General features: G+C 44.2%; 2 protein-coding genes across 2 annotated transcripts; both read right to left on the bottom strand.

Moving 5' to 3' along the window:
• Nucleotides 1-281: 281 nt before the first annotated feature.
• Nucleotides 282-12335, bottom strand: VPS26A (VPS26 retromer complex component A). Its single transcript, XM_085229007.1, has 9 exons — nt 12184-12335; nt 9576-9725; nt 7817-7889; nt 6237-6393; nt 5946-6110; nt 5192-5298; nt 4086-4154; nt 3145-3287; nt 282-1995 (listed from the first exon to the last, which is right to left on the bottom strand). The coding sequence occupies exons 1-9, from the start codon at nt 12184-12186 to the stop codon at nt 1882-1884; spliced, it is 981 nt and encodes a 326-aa protein (XP_085085133.1). The 5' UTR covers nt 12187-12335; the 3' UTR covers nt 282-1881.
• Nucleotides 12336-12504: 169 nt separating this feature from the next.
• SRGN (serglycin) lies at nt 12505-14294 on the bottom strand. The gene is made up of 3 exons (XM_010714290.4): nt 14133-14294; nt 12848-12995; nt 12505-12762 (listed from the first exon to the last, which is right to left on the bottom strand). The coding sequence occupies exons 1-3, from the start codon at nt 14209-14211 to the stop codon at nt 12570-12572; spliced, it is 420 nt and encodes a 139-aa protein (XP_010712592.1). The 5' UTR covers nt 14212-14294; the 3' UTR covers nt 12505-12569.
• Between the last annotated feature and the right edge of the window lie 3611 nt (nt 14295-17905).

Genomic DNA, 17905 nt, shown 5'->3' with positions numbered 1-17905 from the left:
CCCCGCATGCGCGGCCCGCCCACGGCGACTGCCAACATGGCGGCGGGCGGAAGCCGCTCCCGTGAGGGAGCGGGTTCGACGCGCGCCGGGCCGCTCCCTGGCTGCGGGCCGGAACTCCAGCCGGCTCCTTCGGACCGGGCCTCCCGCGTCCCTGCGGAGACAAGAGGAAACAAACAAAAACAAACAAAACAAACAAACCAAAAAAAACCTGCAAAATTAAAACTAACGTTACCATGGAAAAAGTTTAAGCAACCCCCCCCACGAACAAAGACAAGGCAGTGTTTAGTGAGAATACAGCTATTTTAATAAGTCAAATAGCAGCTCAGTACGTTTCTTGTTTATTATACATGGTTGCACAATCTGAGGCTGGTTAAATACAATCAGTTTCAAAATATCTCAGAATAATTTTCAGATTACAACATGCAAGTGACCATGAAAATATTTGGCTTTTTGTTTTTTACTTTATTCTTTAAATTTCTGAACAGGCACTTACATGAGGGAGTTAAATTTGCTTTCTTTCAAAGATACCCACATGAAGAGAAGTATCCTAGCATATAGTACACAGAGTCTTTGTCTGCTTTATCAAAGTGCCACAGTAATAAAACAGTTCTTACAGAAATGTAATTCAATTATTTGCTTACTCATAAAGTAAGGTTACCAATGACACTTGCACTGAAGTCAAGAAGCCTTAGTTGAAAGGCCAAGTGAACTACGAGCGCAAGTAGCCTCCCACACAGCAGGCCTCGTGATGCGCCCAAGCCCCATGTCTGTAAGCAGACCATCACTGGGAGTAGATGAAGGCTAACCTGTTTAAGCTATTTCTTCAAACACTAAATGCATACGAGATGATCAAGACAAACAATCTGCTGTGCTGGACAAGCTTCCGGTCACTTTGGAGCTTACTCAGCTTCGCAATACCTTCCTAGAAGAGCACATAAAGCATGTTTACCATCCTCACAGGCCTAGACAGATGAAGAAGATCTCCTCTGAGGGTATTCTGCCACTCTTATCAGGACAGCGAGGAAACAGATAGTGAAGGAAGTGGAAACAAAAAACCACAAGGACCCACATAACTGTGTATTTGCAAAATCAATGTTACCAGTGTTTAGAATCACTTTGATACTTTACTCACCACCTGAAGGTGAAGTCATGAGAACTTACACAAAGCCATTAGTTGCTGCCAATGAACCCTCAAAAATCAGAGGTGACTCAAGTGAAAGGCTTAAGAGAGGAATGACAAAATGAGAACTGGGGGGAGGGAAGGCAAAGACGTTTACTAACGTTTTTTGCTATTGAAATTCAAAGCTTCTTAGAAACCTTGATAAGGTGTCTGAAGGCTCCAGTTATAGTGCATATACATGCAGCTTCAGTTAAACCCTGTCTAATACAGCAATTAGAAATCTTAGGACAAGTCCACAAACCTTGATTTTTAGTGTGATTTAGTTATTTGTCTTACTGCCATTTCAAATCAAAACAAATGCAAGTAAGCAACATTGGAAAAAGACATGCAATAAACCAATATGAGAAAGGAAATGCTTTTATCTACACCGTGACCTGCAAAACCAAATACACCGGCCTACCATGCATGGAAATAACTAGATCTAAGCTTATGCATATCCAAGTGCATATAACATTGTCAAATAAAAGTAAATATGCAGTATAAAATAGCTTAAGAAAGTTCCAGTGTTTGAGAAAGCACTTTATTTTAAAGGTATATACATACTTGAATGTTTAACTGAAGAACGTTTTAGTAGTATGGTAAATGCAGCACTGTAAGATGAAGGAAGACAGTTGTAATGGGAATTTTGGCCTTCTTTTCCCACAGGCTGCTGCCATCTTAAACCTGCTGAAGCACTGCAAAGTTTTTCACCATATACCAGTTCACATTTCAGGCTGTTCAGCAGATGCTTGTGATTCTGGAGATTCAAATCGCTGGTGAAAGTTTGTTCGTTGTTTCCTCAGTTTCTCAGGCGCTTTTCTCCATAGAATTATTTCCTATTTGAGGAAGCAAACACTTATGAAACAACTACTTACTATGAAGCCAGTAGCACCACTAGACATTTCTAGGCAGGATGAGTAAAGGCATTTGAAAAAAAAAAAAAAAAAAAAAAACTCTGCATCCCATTATTTTCCATATGCAATATACTGTTCTGTTGTTACTGTTCTGCAAATCATACAGTTTACCTATTTAGTTGCAGCCCAAACACACATTTATCAATACAAAGCAGTCACTTCTTCTTTCACAATCCTACTGCTCACTGATGGTATTAGAAAGATCCTCCTCATTTTCTCAAATTCAAAGCCCATAATAGAAATTGTATGCTCCAATTACCTTCCATTTTCTAGAGTCATATCACCTTGTCTATCTTTTGGAAGGAAGATTCTGGCAGACTTTGTCATAGCTTACATAGCTTCATGCCAGCGATCCTTTCCACTATTCCCTTCCTTAGTATGTCCTCACAGTTTTCAGTCAAATGTCTTGCTCTTACTACAGTTTTGTAGCTTTGAACCTAGGAAAATGCTGGGAGTAGAAATTATCTGCAGGAGTTACAAAAACCAAGCAAGCAAATGCATGCAAGTAGCTCATTTTAATCATATAGTGTTGATATTCCAAGTACACGGTTATTTTATGGCACTTAGCATGTGTATAATCAATGAATATACTGATGTTATAATTAAGAAATACACAGGAAAGTTAGGCTAAACAGGTTATCACGCTAAAGAAGAGTAGATGGAAAGCTTACTCTTGTCCTGGGCTCGCTGAGAAGACTCTAAGAAGAGATTTTTCCCCACTGGCTGTCAGCTCTTAAATGGGTCTAGGAGAGGTGGAGCCAGGCTTCACCCCTTCCAATAGCACAGGAGAATTGCCTTCACCTATGCTCCCAGGGCTGACTCATTGCTCGCCTCAGGTGGTCAATCAGAGGTTCAGGCCATGATTTAGCAGTTCCCATACAGCATTCTATCCTTACTGTCAGTTATCTTCACTATTCTGCAAGCTATGATGTTCTGTACATCTTTCAGTACATTCAACCGCAGAATTATTTACACCATACATGAAGCACAGTAGGCTTCTAATATGTTGAACATTCAAAGCAGCATGCAGAACATTCCAGAATTCCACAACAAGATCCACCTAGACCATACCTGTTGTTTGAAGTATCGTCTATCTTCTTCATCCACAAGCACTAGATTTAAGAAGTACCTCACTGAAAATTTCTTGTTGACATCTCTCATTGTAGGAGTTGGGTCATAGCCTGCTAAGAATAGCCTTATAGGAATCGATTCACCTTAAAGAGGAAAGCTTCAATTAGTTCCTGAGAACTAGATAACATTAACAGCTTTAAAATCTATGCAAAATAAGAGCAACTTCCGAAGCACTGTGCCCTTTCTTTTCACAGAAAGGAACAGACTTCCAGTATCTAAGGCAACAGCCTTCTCACCAGCAACTTGCACCTCTCATTAGGTTTGATAGTTTAAGGTTTTTCTACATATCACCAGCACCAGCTCCCACAAATAGGAGTAAGTGGGAGTCTAGATTAAGATTTAATCATCATGCCTAGACAGGGCCTAAGTTACACCTCCTTTTGCTACCAAAGCACCTTTATACTGCTGCTGCTGCCTAAGGCATCTACGAGCACTCAGACGCTGAGTCCTGATGTCAGCAGCAAGTGTTCAGAGATAGAATGTTTGGTTTAAAAAAAATAAAATAAAATATATACACAGAGCTAAGTGTGAAATCAAAGGTAAAAGTCAAAACACTTGATGACCTTAAGAGATATTTTTCAGCTTAAATTATTGTTATTCTGTAAAAGTGTATCTCGAACTCTCAACAGCTGATCTACATTGTGCAGTCAAGCTTGAATCAAAGTGCTACACTGATGAGACACAGCATTTCCAATGCTAAATAAATGTAAGAACTACCAGGATCTTAGTGAAATTCCTTAAGTCAATGAAAACATCAGTTTTTAATAGGAAAGAAGTTTCTCCCAAAGAAGCTTACACAAGCCACTTTCCTCCTGATTTATTTTCTTTAAAGTACAATTTTAACTGAGAATGCTTACCCTTCAGAATAGTATCGTATTTACCTTTAACTGGTGCACCATCCATTATTTCATACTTGGCAATTGTTTCAGTCTCTGTTGTAGTACTAGGTCCTGGTAAAACAAATTTTCACTGAGAACATGCTTTAGTTTTAAAGCTTTGTAGGTAGATAGGTTTGTCACAGCAATTTCTACTCTGCAGCACTGGAATTACTTTTTTTTTTTTTTTTTTAAACCTTCCATTGTTTTTCAGTCACGCATAATTAAAGCGAGCAAAACCATCTCCCAGACAGAATAACTGCTTCTTACTATCTCCTTCCAGTACTGACACAGCAGCTCTGGCTACAGCCTCTTCGAGGAGGCCCTCAGTACACAGGCTTTAGATAAGGGACAAGTACGCAGGGTAAGGATCTGTGAAACTTCTCCATTCAGAGGCCAATACTAGCAACTGATACTGGTAGGCCATGGTCAGACTAAAAACCTGAAAGGTCTTCAGTCAGCACAAGAGCCAATGTTCTCCAACACCTAAGATGAAGCACCACCTAGGTTAGTGACAAAAGAAAGAAAGAAAGCACAACTACCTGCCATTCCTCCACTACTACAGAGGCAGGTTCTCCACACAAGCAACTCACTAAGGCCCCAGCCACTTGGGAAGCAAGTCATAAGCCACAACCTCTTACTGACTTCCCAGTGCCAGCAGTGTGCAAGCCCAATCTGCAATAATCAAACTACTTCTCCTTAAAAACCTCTTGATATTTACCATCGTATCTCATTTAAGCTAATGGAAGATGGTGTATTTTTACAGCACAAGAGAGATTTCATGCCACCAGCTTATCTCTGCAGACACAAAGCAGTCTTCAAGATGCATTTTATTCTTTTTCCTTTGTTCATTATCAAATCAAGACTGCTTAAGCTCTTCCATATTTCTGCATGAGCTCCATTTACAGCAGTTCAAGTCTGTAGAGTTAGCCCAACACTCATAAGGTCTGTGGCATTGCTCTAGGGTTAATTTGCACAATTTGCACAAGATGAAAGCAGCAAACACCACTGAGAAACAAGCACACTGAGCATCAGTTCAGCCAAACTGCAACTACTGACTTCATTCTTCAAGTATGCACAAAGTTGAGTATCTCTTTCAGATTTTTTCTTACCAATTCCAGTAATCTCCTTTTTGATCAGCTGCAACTCCATGTGCTGAATTTTTATTCTCACTAAGAGGAAATAAATTTTTCCAACAATCACATCCTTTAAGTGATACCTTTAAAAGAAATGGGTTTTCATTAAAGAGTAACCATTCTTTTACACCTTCTTCAAAATAAGTTACATAGGCAGTTACCTTATCCATCTCTTACTCAGATATAACTTCCCCACCGAATTAAGCATCTCAACCAGACCAGTGTAATTATCACCTTTCCATCACTGCAGTACCAGTAAAGGATGTACTGCAGTTTTTTTTTTTTAATTAAAAAAAAAACCACCCACAAATATCTGCAGTGACCTCCTCATTAGTACTGAAGGCAAAACAGACTAGGATTCCTCATAGAAATCCATCATAATTAGTAAGCAAACAGCTCATACAATAGTCATTGAAAGCGCTGCTTTAAATTTCAAGTCTGTAGAAGCCAGGTTCTTCATCAAGTAGAATCATAAATGGCCTGGGTTGAAAAGGACCTCAATGATCACCTGGTTTCAATCCCCTGCCACAGGCAGGGTCACCAACCACTACACCAGGCTGTCTAGAGCCACATCCAGCCTGGCCATGAATGCACCCAGGGATGGAGCATCCACAGCCTCCTTGGGCAACCTGTTTCATCCGCTCAGTGAAAAACTTCCTCCTAAGTTTTTTTTTTCTACCTTTTTCTTCCAAGATATTTATTAGCACATTTCAATTTAAGTCACACTTACTTTGATTTATTGTATTCAAATTCTATATGAAGACAGTCTTCAATGCCTACTTCCATTTTAATGGAGTTGTTTACATCTGGGTATGTAGCAAGCTGATGAACAATCAGATCGTATTCTTTCACTATGTCTGACAGCCGTCTCACTATTGTCACTTTTAGAAAATACCTAGAGAGAAGGCCACAAAGTTAGCCAGAATTATCCAGCACTGAGGAAAAGAGGGACAACACAATTGCTAAATTATGGAATACCCTACAGGGTAGGAGGGGAAAAGAAGTCCTAACAGATACAAACCTCAGTCTGACATTGGCACCAATGTAGGATTCATATGGTTTCTCAACCTGCATGAATTCAAAGTCATAGCTTCTGCTCTGGGTCAGTTCTCCAGGTAAGGCGAGTTCCTTCACTAAGTTGACAAATTCATGTGTATTGCTCTTGTCATTGAAGAGCTCTACATGGAAGAAGATAAAGTAGAGCAGGTTTCAGTGTTTTGTTGTTGGTTTTTCTTTTTCTTTTTTTTTTTTAAACCAAAACTAATACATACAATAAGTTAAAACATTAACTGCAATTATTATTCATCCCTAGACCTATGTCATACAATTCCCACTTAGATAATAAAAAAAGCTATATCTTACTGTTAAATAAAATCACTTTATTTATATAAAAACAAGCATCTCCACAATTACCTATGAAAATACCAGGTAAGCACATAGGCAGCAGCAGAAATGAGGTTTGGGGTTTTTTTTTCCTTTCTTCAGGTGTTTTGTTTTTCGTTGTTTGTTTCTGTTGTGGTTTTTTTTTTTTTTTTTTTTTTAACAGATTGAAACATTCCAGAAGGGAATAATTGTGCAAATAATTTCACAGTTCATTACAGCCAATTCGATAGAAGCATGTGTCATCTAGTAACCACTTACTTTCTAATACAGGCACAAAGAAAGGTGTGCTTTGCTGCTATGACAAAACATTGTATCACTTCAACAGTTATTTACTGTATCAGTCAGAAAAGCACACAGAAGAGCAGGCTTGAAATGTATTTGTAACATGTAGCTGGAGCTGATCTCCAAGCAGTGCAGTCACACTGCTGGGGAAGTTTTTTGTATTATTGTATTAAAACTTGAAGGAAATATGGAAAAGTAAAAAAAAAAAAAAAAAAAAAAAAAAAACTTGAGAATTTCTGAACTGTAGCATAAGAAAAAGATCCAGGGAAAAAAAAAAAGCATAAAATTCAAGAAACACTACATCTAACTACAGTAATTCAGAGAATGCAAATCCTATGCCACAGCAGATAAAGAACACATACTGCTACTAGAGGATAGACTAAAAGAAGTTGACATATAGGAGCTTTGTTTTTAACCTCCTGCTGTTCCATCATTTCTTTTTTTCATGCCTCTTCTTCAGAGACAGAATACTACAATTCAGAAGTCTAGCACAACTGATATTTTGGCTTAGAGCCTTAAATACAAAAGACCAAGCTGAAAAGAAAAAAAAATGAAATGCTTTGAGTTGCTTTTCACATTAGCATCATTGGAGACTGTAAGTTAAAAATGGGTAAGCCTAAAAACATGGAGTTCAACCATTTGCACTGTGGCTCCAAGTTTTGAGAAGTCTCCTGTGGCTCTTAATCAAATTCTCAGCCTGCCTGAGACAGAATACTTGCCATCCCAGTTCTCCCTCACACATCATCCACGATTTTCTGACTAACACACACTGGTACATCATTTGTGTTAAAAAGGGTAGAATATAATCTTCCTTTGGTACTTGTCAGCCACTGACCTGACACGGTTGCAACAGATGAGCCAAATTGCTGCAGCCACATATGCAAAGTTCCATAAACCACACCTACCTAACATCCTCTTCATAGCTTCAAAACTCACCAATTTGTCCTACAAATTCAATTCTAATTCCTTGGTGCTCTAATCTCTTGCCATGCTGCTTAGAGACATTCACCTACAAAGACAAAAAAAGCAAGTTTAACATCTTAATATATGGCCTTAGAAAAAACAAAAACACATTACTACACGCCTGTGAAAACTGCAATATCTTCTCAACGGCATTACCTTGAATGAGCTTGAATCAAATCAAATAGTTGATTTTAAAATAATCACTACCTACTAATGTCCTACTGAAGCCTCTAAGAAAAAAAAATCTAACCATCTGCAAGACTGAACTTAGGTAGACCTGAAACATTTGTGTCTCACAATTCAGTATCCAAGCCAGAGCTTCAGCTGTGTTCATCTAAGCTTGCAGTGAACCTCCTTGCCATCTTTGAAGGTAGAGAGCTGCAAAGCATCTTCCAACAGTCACATTTGGGAGTCCAAAAAAGAACTGATTTAATCTTTTCAACTCAAGTGCACTTAAGCCTCTTCCTCAGCAGAAAGTAAAATATTCAGTTTAGAGAAGTCAATGCAAAAGCAACAAATGACAACATCTGCTACCAAGATTTTTGAATTTGATTTTCATAAACAGACCTCAGCCTCACAAAACCAGATTCTATAATGTTTTTTTCCATGGGTATAAAGCATATGCAAAGTTTCCTCACTAGACAGCTATTACTAGAGAAATTCCTGTATCTTAAAATCCAATACATTGCGGATATCTGAATAGAAAGCAAACTAAGTGAACGATTAATCACCGTGGTGAAAAGAAGGGAAGAGGCAATAAACTACTGTTCTTCCAAGCCTTCTGATCCCACTGTGCCTGTGTTTGTCAGAGCCACTCGGGCACCTCTCAGGAGCTGCTGATCGAAGCAACAAGTCATCAGGCCAGTGAATACACAAAAGTTAGTTCCCTCAGTTTCCTAACTTTGAGGGCTGTGTTATGAGAGTTTCACATCCGTTTAAGGATCTTCGTAGAGAACATGGAAACATGGAAAGGCAACATAAGAGCAGGAAGGCGCTCAGTAACAGTAAGTCAGTCAAGACTGAAGTAGGTATTTAGAAGTCAGTCTCAGAAACCAATACTTAGGCTTCTTGGAGGAAAAGCGAATCCTAACTGAAATATTCAGAGAATGAGAATGGCTCTAGTAAAACAAGAATGATGGCAAGAACTCCCTGGGTGTGATACTGAAAGATGAGGAATCCCTCTGGCAATCCCTGTTTCATTTCTCACCTGACAATCCTCACCCCCACCAAGAAAAACTCTTGCTGACTCAACAGTCAGCTGAACTTAATGCACTGCTCCTCTTATGGAGTTCCAGAAACCACTTCAGGGCATGAAACATAAGGCTTAGCTCCAGGGTATGCAAAGTAGGTTGGCTGCACCAGCCAAAAATTACTCATACACACATGGAGCTGTGGATTTTGGAGCTCTAAAGGAAGAAAGGGGGGCAGACACAGTTTGGAATAGTTTTCTTGTCAGAAGGAAAGACAGGATTGCACGTGGTCACACAAACAGCTAATTCACAAAGTCAAGATGACCGGAAAAAGATTATCAGAAACAACAAACTATCGAAAGGGCTCAGATTTCCCAGTTGCCTGAACAACTATGGTTAAGAAGATCAGATAAAAGAAGATAGTGTTTTCTCTTTGAATAACTGCTTAACCCAAAAGGGTGGCTCTTGCTTATGTGTTTTCTTTTGATTTTCTACATGCATTACCATCAGCATCAGTAAAGTAATTAATAGCAAAAAGTTACCTTTCCTGAAACAGATTCACCATCATAGAAGAGAAAATGCTTTTCTACTTTACCATCTTCTGTTTTCATTTCTGCTGTTTTTCGCGTTTCTGCATCATTAAGAATAACATCAATCTCACAAACGGGACCGAAGAAGCCTCCAAGAAAACTCTGAAATAAAGGATTCTTAAGTTACTTCCCAGTGGATGCTCCATTTTAAACGTGGTATTTACTGCAGCTGTGCCCCACACATGGGAAAAACACTTGTGCTTCCATGAAGTTACAAAGCCATTCTGTACTTGAGACCCAAAATTAAGCAGTGATGGACAGTTGTTCACCTAGCAAGTAATTGCAATCGGCTCAGTTTCTAATTATATTTACTGTTAGAGCACAGATCCCACTTTCAAAAAAGTAATCTCTTTTAATCACACTTCAAAAAAAAAAATAAATCTTGTTAACAAGTTTATTCTGTCTCATTTGGGATTTGGGACAGTGCATAGTTCTCAGCATGGTTTGTACCCATTGGAACTCGCTGCATAAACAGCAGTAACAGACGACCAGAAGTAGGAGGGCTAATGGAGCAAAGCAAGGTGAAAACAAACAGCTAAACGAGGATCTAACAGAACACAGGAAGCAATCCCCCGGCTAGAAAAAGTTGAATGAGGAATTTTTATTTGCTGCCCTGTCATTCTCTTAGGAATGAATGAGAGCATCAACAGGTACAGGAGACAGCAGCTTTTCATATGATCTACCTCAGCTATGCCACTCTGCTATCAGATACAGCAGGTGTGTTTCTGCTTACCTGTAACACTGCTCCAGACGCTGATATAATGCAAGCGTTAAATGTTTGTCCTCACCTTACAACAGCGCTCCTGAGGCACAAGCTTTTGACTATTATCAATCAAGCCTTACTCTTTGACCTTACTCAACTCTCACAACAAACCGCAAGCCAGTGTAGCTGTTCTAAGGGACCTCAATAAGGTCCATACTAAATCCCACATTTTTTTCTTAAGAACCAGGCACTAATTTGCTTTGATGTACTAAAGCAGACATTATGCTAATTTAGGGCAATGTTTTTGTTCTATTTGTTAAGCACTTGTTTGTTTGGGGTTTTTTTGTTTGTTTTTAGAAGCTGCACTCTGTTCTGGATAAGGGCATCCACTTCACCTGTATGAATACAGCACGTGTGAAATCATCATTCTGCTTTATCAGCTGCACAGGAACACATCCAAAACCTGAGATCCTGAAGTAGGACTCAAAACAAAAAAATCTACAAGAGCGTACAAAACAAATGCAACTGCCCAGCAGCAGGAACGCTGAGCAACCTGCTGCAAGACATGGTGCAATCTGGAGCTGTAAAACAGCCATTCACACACATCTAAAGCAGCTCTGTATTTGCTCAGAAAGCAAGTGGCCCGAGTTCCAGCCACACAGCTACAAGAATTCACTTACAGACCTACGTACATCTCCTCCATGTTCTCAGAGGAAAGCAAAAGCAGACAAGCAGGTAGGTGGTCAAACCCAAGGCTGAACAGACCTCTGAGTGCCTGCCAACCACATGCAGGTGCATTCACTGCTGAAACAAGAACAGAGGCTTTGGGGTTTTACCGCTGTGTTGTTTTGGTTTTTGTTTTGTTTTAAAGTAACTGCTCACTAGAATTGTTCTGAGTTTGACTCCTGCAGAAGGGGGGGTGCAGAAAAAAAAAAAAAAAAAAAAACAACACAAGATTTCAGATTTTTAGGTTATTTTAAACTGTCACACGAGTTATTTTGGCAGTCATCTCTCTTTTCTTCAGTTTTGTATTTGTTTTCCAGGTTAGCTCGTGTTTCCCCCCTCCTCCCAGACCACACAAGGAAGCACATTATCTCCAGGTGAGCATTAGACAGGGTGGTCACAGAGCACTTTCCGCCCCGTGAAGCTGCACCATGACTCGGAGCAGCCAGCCAGCCCTAGCTCTGTAGCACACCGCTGCCCAGCACACCATTTGCACGCTCCAGCTACACCCTCAGAAACGAGCTGCGATATCAGGCGGGAGGATGTGAACATATGGAGCAGAGAAAGCAGCAGCCGCCAGCTCCTCCAGTCGCCAGCAGATACTGCTGCAGGGAAGCGATGCGAGACAAGACGTTTTATTTTGAGAACCCACGCCGCGTCTTACTGCGTTCCAGCTTCATAAAAGCAGAGCCGGGCTCCGAGAAGCCAAACGCTACGGCGCGTTCCAGTCCTCGTGCAGGAGGTGGGGATGCTGCCGCACGAGGGCTGGAAGCGCCGAAGGCCAGCCGTGGTGGTCGCGCCACGAGCCCTCAGCTAAGAAGGGCAACGCGCGCACGGCGAGGCTCGGGCAGCCCCACGCCGAAGCCGGCTGCGGCCCGTTACTTCCCGCCGCCGTCGTCGCCCCCGCCCGCAGGCCCCGCGCCGCCCATCCCGCCGTCGGGGCGCAGCCCGGGGCCGGCCGTGCGGCGGCTCGGCACTTGCCGCAGGCCGGGGAAGGGCCGTGAGGGCAGCTCTCCTCACGCGCGGCCACAGGTGGGCGGCGGCGCACCGTCCGGGCCAGGCGGCCGCCTCGGGCCGCGGCCCCGCGCGGGACGGCAGTCGGCGGCTAACGGCCGCCGCCCCGCCCCCACTCACCATGGTCGGTGCCCTCCGTCGCCGCCGCCGCGCGCCACCAGCAGCCGGCCCGCGCCCCTGTCATGTGACGCTCCGGGCGGCCGCGCCACGCCTACCCCCCGCGGCACGTGACCGCCCCTCCCCTCAGCGCCCCGTGGCCGGAGGGGCGGTGGCGGCGCGTGCGCGGCGGAGGGGCGGGAACGGGGAGCGCGGTGACGGGGCGGGGCTGTGCCGCGCCGGTGATGTGGTGTGGCGCTCGTCGTAACCCCCCGAACGCGTACTTCGTAGCATAACGACTGAAGGTCAAGCTCGAATAAAGATAGTGCACGAAAGCCACGAGGGTCGTAAGACAGCGGTTTTATTGAGCCGGGGGTGGTTCGGGGACCGTCCGTCACGGCGCTGATGCGCTATGGTAGCAGGGCCTCCTCCTGCAGCCGCTGCCCCAGTCCGGCCGGCAGGTCCGGGCTGCGTGCGAACCGGGCGGCGGGAACGGCCTCAGCGCCCGAGCCCGAGCCCGGCTCCAGCGCCGCCTCCCAGCCCGAGCCCGACTGCTCCTCGGAGAGCGGGAAGGCGTCGCCCAGCTCCTGGTAGCTCTTCATCCTGAAACACCGGAGCCGTCACAAACTCCGCTTCCCTCTCTCGCCGGCTGCGTGCTCCGAGCCCACCCGCGGATCCCCGCACTTACAGGGCAGAGTTGGCCAGGGGCGGCAGGATCCTGTTGGCCGCGCCGTCGGGCAGCTGGAACCGGGGCCCCATCTCTTCCACGCAGTTGGGGGACCAGGCGTCGGGCCGGCACCGCACCCGCTTGTAGCGCGCCCTGTGCGCGGGGGCACCTGGTGGGAGCAGCCCGCGTCACTCCGTGGCTGAGCAAAGCTCGCCGAGCTGCTGCCTCGGCTCGGCGCTGACAGACCCAAAGGACCGAAGCAACGATCCTTCCTTTCGGCCTCGCTTAATTAACTTGTTCCTAACCCCCCTGGCACGTTGTCCTGCTTTTGGTGCTTTATCTAATTTTTCTTGGGAATATCTGCCTGTAATTAGGGCTTTCTGTTGCCTTATGTATTGCCGTATAGTGCTAGGTGACTTTCACCATCCTCCTACACTCTTCTATCACAGACAAAAAATCTCTCAGGGAGGATTTCCTGCTGCTTTCACAGCGTATTCCCTTTTTTATTTACCTTTCTTAACACCTTATTAAGAAGACCCTTGTTTTTGTAATAACAGCAGCAACAGAAGAAACAACTGCATCCGAGTACTTTGTACATAAGCATTACACAGAACTGAGGCTACAGACAAGGTCTCAAAGACCGTCCTCAAGATAGAAACAGCAGTAGGTGCCTAATGGAAGCCTCTCACTGTCATAGCCTTGGTTTGGTGGAGAATTATCTTACATATGCTTGCTAAGTGCTCCTCTCTTGCAAGAAATGACTCCACAGGGCACTTGTCATGAATCAACATTTCCTTTTCGTTGTTTTAGTGCTGCATGTTGCAATACTTTCTGTACACAATAAACCATACAGTTTCCTCATACTAATACCCAATTTCCTCTCCTCCCCCCCAGAGTAGACCGAAGACCAGAGTAGTTATGACATGGGGACTGCAACAGCCTTAATCTGTAACTGCATAACGGAATAGCAGGGCATAACCAGACCCCTAAGGGAGGGCTGGATAAATATATACATTGGTATATACATTTGAGATGTGTGTGTACATAGAGTAGCTTACTTGATAAGGTCTTCTTCTCATACGGGCCAGGTGAGAAACACAGAAATATTACATTTGCAAAAGGCATCTTATCTTCCCACTCGTCCTCCAGAAAACAGAACTCCAGCAAAGCAGGCTTCCTAACCAGACCTCATTCCTCCCAGAAGGTCAATTTGCAATATTCTCCTTTAAATTTGGAGGCTTCCTCCTCAGCCCACACTGCCTAGCGCAGAAAGAGTATTGCAGAGAGAACAACCGCTCGGTGTTACCTTGCACTGTGCATCCCACAAAGAGGATTACACAAACAGCCAGGAAAATCCTCCTGCTACATCTGACCGGGAGCTGCATGTTGGCCGGCGCTCCTCCGCTCCCTGCCAGCCTCCACCACGGCCTCGCGCTTCAGAAACACGGCAGGGCAAGGAAACTGACTTTTAGACAAGGTTTCCAAAACCTCAAACCCAACCCATAACCTGCGTCACCATTTCCTGATTGACTGAAGTGAGACATCTGCGGAAAAGCCCAGTGCTCCAGCCCCCCAGTCTCCCACCCAGCCGAAATCTCCACTCTGGTGCTGGCTGTGGGGAGAAGCAAACCCAAGGCAAACCCTCCAGACACACATCTCTGCCCGCTGCTCTTTCCTCCAGCGCACTGTGCTTTTGTGTTGGCAGTTCAACCATCCGGGCTCGAGTTTAGCCAAGAATAAGCAAGACAGCTATGGCAGCAGCAGGCTTTTCTTATTCATCCTGCTTCCAGCAGCGATGCGGGGCCCAGCACCACGGCAGTCACAGCACCAAGGCCAGCAGTGTCAGCCATGTGCTGGAACAGTTTTTCATGGCGGAAAGTCTACCGAGATCCTGGTGGTGCTTCTGGTGAGCAGTGACTTTCCCTGTGCCCACCTCATGCTCCCACAGATCCACTGCGAGACAAGGGGCTGAGCATCCTTGCCATTTATTAGATGTTTTCATGGTTTTTTCTCAACAGGAAAAAAACAGGAGACTCCAAACACCATGTGGAGATCAACTTGCATGCAGCAGTTATTTGTAGTGACTTCTCTACTTTGTATTTTTAGCTTCAACTCTCTTGTTTTTTTCCTCTCTTTTTTATTTTTTTGTCAGGCTGTGCTCAGCAGCAAACAGCAATGTGGGTGCGGAAGTGGTCCGTGCTGTCACACCTCTGACTTTCCGTGGTCACAGTCCCCACGTGGGCAGAGGAACAGCACAGAGGCTGCACCATATCAGAACAATAACCTTGAAATGTGTCAATATACGACTATCAGTGTTGAAGAGGGCATTTCTTGCCACTGCTGTGCTGAAGCACTGCTTCTGCTTTCCCATCATGTGTAAAGCAGATTAAGAGCTTTGCATTTTTCTAAGGCATTAATTTGGGGGCAGGGAGAAGAAGGGGACTGCTGCAGCTCCGGGCCTCCAGCTTCTCATACAGACACCTGGGACTCCTCCTGACATGTCCAAAATGCCTGGAAGTAGTCCCTCAAGTGATGAACTGCTCCTTGGATATCTCTCAGGGCTGTTTTTATCTCCCAGTTTGCTTCAGGAGTGTAATTTAGTAACATTACCATGCTAGGACCATGTCCAGCATGGGAAATCTATCCTGCCATTGACAATAGGGAATTTCACTCAAGAAAATTCCTTCTCAGCAGCTCCATGATATCCAGGTGCAGGGGGCAAGGCATCACCCATCCATACGGGGTCTCAATAAAGAAGTTCCTCTTTCATAACTGCTCAGAAATCAGATAGACTGCAACTGCTGCCAGGTCCCCGTTCCCATGACTGTTATCTACACATAGACATCGGTGTGCTCCTATGGGTCCCTGCTCTTGGCACGGGCTGCTACAGACATGCTGGCCTGTGCTGGTCAGCACTAAGGGGCTAAAGGGAGATGAATGACCAGAAAAGGCAAAAGAAAGGTCACACAGTGAGCAAGGGTTGAGGGGAAAGCAAATACAGACTGAGTACGAGGAAAAAGTTTACACTAAGGGCGGTGAGGCATTGTCACAGATTGCCCAGAGATGTGATGGGTGCCCCATCCCTTGAGACACCCAAGGTCAGGCTGGACAGAGCTCTGAGTTCCTGATGGAGCTGAAGGACTCCCTGATCATTGCAGGACAGTGGAGCAGATAGCTTTTATCAGTCCCTTCTAATTGAAACAATTCTATGATTCCATGAATGGCAGCAATGAGGAACATAAGGAATGCATCTTTTCTCCCATCTTATTCTTCGGGAAGGCAGGAGAGATTTCTTCCTGTTGCCATGGTGGAATTTGGGGCAAATAGCAAAGAGCTGGTGAGCCCCAGGAGGTAGATTTGGGTCACTGCAGGGGATTTCTGAGTCCAGCCTGGGACTGGAGTGGATCCTCAACCCAGCACCTGACATGCTGAGCATGGGGCCCCTCCAGCACATGGCATCTCTGCCTCTTGTGCTGTGCCTCTGGCCTCTGAGGGCAGTATCAGGACCTGGCTCATGAAGATAAGATTCAGAACTCACAAGAAATCATTACAGCTCACGTGCATTGTGTAGAAATCTAACGTTTGCTGCCATCTAGATCACAAAGAGGAACAGTTCTCTGTTTTTTTCCCATGATAGATGTCAGAGATCATTGCTCAAAAGCCGCAACTGCATCAGCACTGAGCACAGCTGATGGCCCACAGGAAGCTGCCAACGGCTTCTTCCCACCAGCAATTTTTGTCACCATCAAAAGCTCCGAATGAGGGATAGACCCAACCCTGGGTCCTGAGAACACACCTGGGAACTCCTGCTTCTTCCCCACCTAATCAGTCTGCTTACAGGAAATCATTTCACCATTCCTTCTTTTCACCCCATATATTTCCACTGTGGATCTTCAGGCTCTCCAATGCAAGCACTCATAGTTCTCTTCCTCCATCACAATCACACAGAGTCACTCATCCAATTCCTCTTTGTTTAGAGGCAAATTATATTAACAGGTCTAACAGGGAAACACTTGTATCACTGCTCAATGTCTCTTTTACAGCAACAAGAAGACAGAGAATGTCGTGTGCATACCAGATGCCAAAAACTCGAGTATTACATATTTGAAGCACTGCTACGAAGCTCCTGAACAATTACTGCTGTTCCAAACTCATGCACTGCATTACTATCAGTCGCTTCTCTAGACAAATGCTCAACACCACAGACATGTTAGAGGGAAAAAAAAAAAAGCACTGTTTAGTATTCTGGTCTCTGAACTGTCTCCAGTGCACCAGTCCTATCTTTGGCTGTAAAGACATCATCAGATTTTGGAAAAGGGCAGGTAGGCAAATGGTTCTCATTAGGAAAACACAGAGTGCCCCCAGGCCCGGCTGGGATGAGGAAGAGGTGTGCAGCATCAGCTAAACTGCAAAATGTGAAAGTGCCAGCAGGCACTTTGCAAGAGTTACTAGGAAGTGCATAATGCACTTTTTATAAGGAATTTAAAAAATCAGCATTAGTCATTTCTCTTACTTCAGGCTGTCATAGCTCTGAAGTAAGCTAAAATGTTGCAATTTAAGAAGAATAAGTTGACAACTGTTTCCAGCCACAAATTTATGTGCTTGATTTTAACATAGCAGTCTTTAGGTTTCTAACTGCAAGACTCCAAGGGACTTGGCCTCAGGGATGGCAGCCTTGGTAGAACTTGCTTCACAGGACTGCTTCAGGGCATTCTACAATGAAAAGTTCCATGGAAAACACCAAAGTATCAGTGATTACCTCAATCATTTAAAATAAACCCAGTTTATTTTCATTTTATTTCATTTAAAGTAGAACCCAGTTTCACTGAGTGCTGAGCAAAAGGAAAACCCCAAGCAAAACTGAAACGCTTAAAGGCATGAGTAAAGCAGATCAGTCCGATATCTCACTGTCTGATACTCAGCTTTATCAGGCTCCCGCAATGTTTCCGAGCACAGAGTTGTAGCAGCAATCATACCCAGCGCCAGCACTGCTCTGGTACATCGAGGCATCTCCGCTCTGCAGATAGAGAAGGCAGCCATCTGCCTTGCCAAGACGTACGCCTGTGCCCTTAGCAATGT

Source organism: Meleagris gallopavo, chromosome 8, assembly GCF_905368555.1.
Source record: "Meleagris gallopavo chromosome 8, MGAL_WU_HG_1.1, whole genome shotgun sequence".
Taxonomy (NCBI): Eukaryota; Metazoa; Chordata; class Aves; order Galliformes; family Phasianidae; genus Meleagris; species Meleagris gallopavo.
This window is presented reverse-complemented; position numbering and strand designations above follow the sequence as displayed.